Source organism: Dipteris shenzhenensis, chromosome 9 (genome assembly GCF_047967505.1).
Source record: "Dipteris shenzhenensis isolate YYH24624 ecotype China chromosome 9, Dip_SZ_1.0, whole genome shotgun sequence".
Lineage (NCBI taxonomy): Eukaryota > Viridiplantae > Streptophyta > Polypodiopsida > Gleicheniales > Dipteridaceae > Dipteris > Dipteris shenzhenensis.
Genome location: NC_141604.1, coordinates 41967777 through 41972395, shown reverse-complemented (window position 1 = coordinate 41972395; position 4619 = coordinate 41967777). Strand labels below are relative to the sequence as shown.

Genomic DNA, 4619 nt, shown 5'->3' with positions numbered 1-4619 from the left:
CCAAGCTACCATACACGAGCCTTAGATCTAAGTGTCAAAAGACCTTGTTAAACCATACCTCATTTCATAGACCAAAGATTAATTAAGTCATCCACACAAAAGGTGACGTACACTAGTCCTCTGTGGCGTTTCAACAAAGGCAAGCTTAAACCAAGATCACTGTTGACAAGACCTCTCAATTGCAATTGTTTGTCAAGCCAAGTTGTTCGTGTTTGTTGGAACCCTCTAAAGTGCTTTTGTGAGTTACACCCTTATTGTTGTCCATTTGGCAATAAGAGCAAATGTTTCTTCATTATAATCAACAACCTTCTTGGTGTTCAAGCTCTCTTGCATCCAATCCAGAGTTGAAGGTATGGGTTCTTTTAGTAATGGTAATTCCACTAGATCCCATATATCATTCTTCATTATCTAACTGCAATCCCCTTGCGCAGTCCTCTTGCATGGCATCTATCCATTCTTTTTCCCTTGAAAACTATTTGTAGTTTGTGACTCATGCTAGAACTTGTGTCATCGAATTCAAGGTTAGCTTGTTATCTTTCAAGCTTTTTCTAGTGAGCCTTTTAACTTAGATTGTTAGACTAGTGAGCCTTTTAACTTAGGTTGTTAGACTAGATTCAACCATATCATTTAGACTACCATCCTTCTTGTCTGCAAGAGCCATATGAGGTTTGCGCTTCTAATGGTTCCGATGTGTCATCCTTTTCACCTCTAGGCTGACAATCATGGTTTTAGCCTCAACTATGCTTTTCATAATGATCATTCTTAGAACACCGCATGGCTTTACATAAATCATCAAGAACTCATACAAAAAACTCTCGAATGTTTTGCCACATATTATAACATTTATAGAGTTTGGTACCTCAAACCCTATTGCAATTAGCAACAACCTCATACTCATTTTCATCTATCACGAAGCATTTGTCTATGCATAGGGAGACCCTTTGTAGATAAAGAGTTAGTAAGGTTGTAATAGGGATGATACTTGTCACAAACCCGCTCCGACTCAACAAGGCTTATTGGGGACAACTTGCACGATCTCATGATCAAGTGCCTTTCTTTGCTTACATTTCAATTCCCTTGCCTATAAACGACCAGATCCATGATGGAGTTTCCTTCTTTCATAAAAAACACAAGGTGCCCGCGCCTCTAATGCTAGTATCCTTGGTGGTTCACACAAAATGACCTTTCATATAGTTCATTGTTGTAGTGCGATTGATTTGGTGGGATAGGTGATCACACATAACAATGAACCAGTCACATGCAATGCAAACATGGAAACGTACATACAAAATCAATTTTCTAGCATAAGTATTTGGATTTTGTGATATTTGGCTTCCAGAACTTGGTACACCCCTCTCAAAAGCTTAGATAGCTTCTGGTATTTCTCTAGCTCACCACAATTCGGTTTCCCAATTTACACTATTGTCCTGTCCCACTGTGCACTGTAAATGCAGTTTAAATTACACCCTTTGATTCCATGCATTCTAAATTCGGAAGGCAAATCTGCACTTTCCCAGCCAAATCACTGTAAAGTCCCCTCCTGAGGTTGATATCACAGTCAAAAAATATATTCACCCGACTTCTTGTGTGGCCAGCAGAAGTCTTAAAAAATACCAGGTTTTCTATACAGAAATCTCCTGACACTCTCCTGTCTGGCAAATCTTATCATGAAGTCCATTGTGTGCTTTCAGTTGAAAGTGGTGCATTAGTTGAAAGTGGGAATGCACCAGGTGAACAGTACAGAGGGATTGATAATTAGCCATGCCAAACAGAAATAGTACCGTTCACATCTCACCATATATGGTACAGCAAGAAGCCACTAGATGGAACACGGACACTATAACAAAGGGAAAAGACAACTCCTCGTCCACATCTGTTAGCAGCAGACCCTAAGTCAACTTTCGAAGTTGTGGGGAAAAAAGTGCTCTTACAAAGTTTGTGGGAAAATTGTGCTTGCTGCTGCTCCCGAGTCCCAAACACAAATGCCATAGTTGCTACAGCAATGGCTGAGAGACATGATACTGAAGCGACCATTATAGACAGGAATACGGATATGTTTCAACCTAGAGCCGGACGATACGTTGCCATCCAAAAGCTATCCTGTTTGACAAGCGAAAAGTTTAATACTATCCAGAGACATGATCGATTATCTAACACTCTTAGCAACTACCAAACCACATGTGTTTCACACTAGAGCCGGATGATACGGACCTCTAAAAGGTATCTCGTGTAACAAGCGAATCCTTACCATTTGCTTGCAAATACTATCCAGAGGCACGACCGATTATCTAACAGTGGTTCAACAAAACTCAAAGGGCCCGGGCACCGTGCGGTAAGATCTGTAGAATACCTACTAGTTCTGCGAAAAGTACACCATATCGCTCTTTAAAGAGAATAATTTGAGGGTTCCAGCATCTCCAAATAAAAGAGAGTCACAGAGAAGGGCGGAAGACAAATTCTGACATGACAGTTGTGTTTCTGCTTCTGCGAACTGCTCCAGAAAGAGAGCTTTACAAGCGATACAACATTGCCTCGATAGGCACTTCAGAAGAGGGCAAGATACCCTAAATGAATGAATTCTAAAAAGACTTTCTTATGGATGACTACATACAACAAGGAAAGCCAACTATCACAATTTCGCGAGTAATCTCAGTCTACTCTGCATAACGGAGCATAACCGATTTCAGTTTTCGACATGACATCACTGCATTTCATGTTGCGACTTGATATGAGATTGACTAGAGAGCCTTCGCCTTCTCTGCACGTTCTTGTGATCTTACAGTACGCCATAGGTATCTCCCGCTGGCCATGTCCACCAGAGTCCACATACCCGAAACGAACCTTGAAGAAACCTATAGACAAAAAAAAAACAACAGACGTTAAACAGTCTTCAAAGAGAACGCACAACATTGAAATGTCTCATTCAGGGCCGCGAGAATCTGTGACGCGAGATTCTGGAGACGAAAACAGAACTCCATCGAACGACAAGCTCACCCCAAGGCAACTACGCGATGTCGATTGTAGAAGCGCTTGCACAGATCCGTGCAGACCTAGTATTCTACCTCCCAGTTCGATCTCAAACCCAATCCCACGACAGAAAACCGTCATTTAGACCCAAAAAAGGAGCAGGCAGAAGCAATACCTTTCCAGCAACTGTTCCTTTCTCTGCGATTCCAGAGAAGGCGACTCTCTCGTGCTGCTCAACTGGTACGGGATCTCGGGCGTCGCTGCTCACGGAGTCATCAGGGTTGGTCCAAAGAGCTTTACAAGCGAAATAAGCGGCGATAACAAGGGAGAAAAAGACGAGGAGGAAGCGCATGGGGCACATTGTGAGGGAAATGGAGCTGTATGAAGAAATTTCTGATGGAGCAAAGCAAGGAAGATGATGGAATTTGAAGATGCAAGAGATTCAAATCGCCATAGCCAGCGAGCTTCGAAGCTTGAAAGAGTCAAAAAGTGAAAATCGGCATAGCCACAAAGATGATCATTAAGGACCCTTTAATCTCCCTTAATCCTCGCCTAATTACCTCCCTAAACATAGACTAACCCCAATTAGGAAGTGTCGTGCCTAGGAGTGCCTTCCTACCCCCACTCACTTCAAACAAACCGCACCCACCCCACTCAATGCTTCCCACTCGCTTCAAAAGTCAATGTTGCCCCATCCTCCATGCCGCCCATCATCTCGTCAGTAGACGGGGAATGACTCTTGCTGTTGCGTGTGTTGCATTAGATCCCCCCAATCGACGCTTGATAACCCTGTGAGCGCCCTGACTTGATTAAAAATTTTCTTCTTCTTCCGCAGACCTCTGCAGCCACGAGGCTCCCTTAACGCGCTAAGGCGTAGCCAAAAGGACTAAACTAGCTCACTCGAACCAATTGCATTGAGCATTAGTGGAGACTCCACATTACCTATGTCTCCGCGGGACTCTGCAGCCAATCTCCATTCTCAATGTATCATCTAGTTTATTCAGTATTTGTCCTGGTTCTTCTCCCCCGCCCCCTCACCTTAAAGATTTCTTTGTCATCCTCTTATACCCTTTTCTCTTTCATGCACAAGCTGTAAACTCGATATATCCTCGAGTTTATCTAGTATCTGTCCTCGTTTTTCTCCCCACCGCCCCTCACCTCGAAGGTTTCTTTATCATATCTTCGAGTTTACCCAGTATTTATCTTAGTTTTCTCCCCACCGCCCCTCATCTCATGGGTTTCTTTATCATCTTCTTATACCCTTTTCCCTCTAATGCACAAGTTGTGAACCCGTGGTGCACAAGGTAGCTTTCCAGAGAGAATGAATGCACATGTAACCTACTTGTAACCTACTCTTGAAATTAGTGTGTTTTTTGCATCTATATTGCTCTTTTGAATTCAATGCACTTACATGTAAAAACAAGCCATTAAAAAGAAAGAAGGACAAGGCGATTTATTGGGTTCACAAGGTCCCAATTCCCCTTGCTAATATCACGGGTAGTGTTATTTCCAAGGATTTCACTTCCATTTGTGAGGCATTTTGTGCAAACCTAGACTCTATAAGTAAATTGAATATGATTTGACTTAGTTCATGACTAATACCCTTGGGACCATGATAGCATGGAATTTCTCATTGCCTTTTCAGATGTGTC

At 42.5% G+C, this 4619-nt stretch overlaps 1 protein-coding gene across 1 annotated transcript; it reads right to left on the bottom strand.

Annotated features, from left to right (window-relative positions):
• Positions 1-2571: 2571 nt before the first annotated feature.
• LOC147898655 (uncharacterized) lies at positions 2572-3477 on the bottom strand. Its single transcript, XM_087379719.1, has 2 exons — positions 3143-3477; positions 2572-2852 (listed from the first exon to the last, which is right to left on the bottom strand). Exons 1-2 carry the CDS (start codon positions 3326-3328, stop codon positions 2739-2741), a joined length of 300 nt encoding a protein of 99 aa, XP_087235845.1. The 5' UTR covers positions 3329-3477; the 3' UTR covers positions 2572-2738.
• Between the last annotated feature and the right edge of the window lie 1142 nt (positions 3478-4619).

Bases quoted from the DNA above. Each gene is read 5' to 3' on its own strand.
- LOC147898655 (XM_087379719.1), bottom strand. From the start codon at position 3,328: ATGTGCCCCATGCGCTTCCTCCTCGTCTTTTTCTCCCTTGTTATCGCC. The intron at 2,853-3,142 runs GTATTGCTTCTG...TTTTGTCTATAG, and splicing joins AAGGAACAGTTGCTGGAAAG to GTTTCTTCAAGGTTCGTTTC.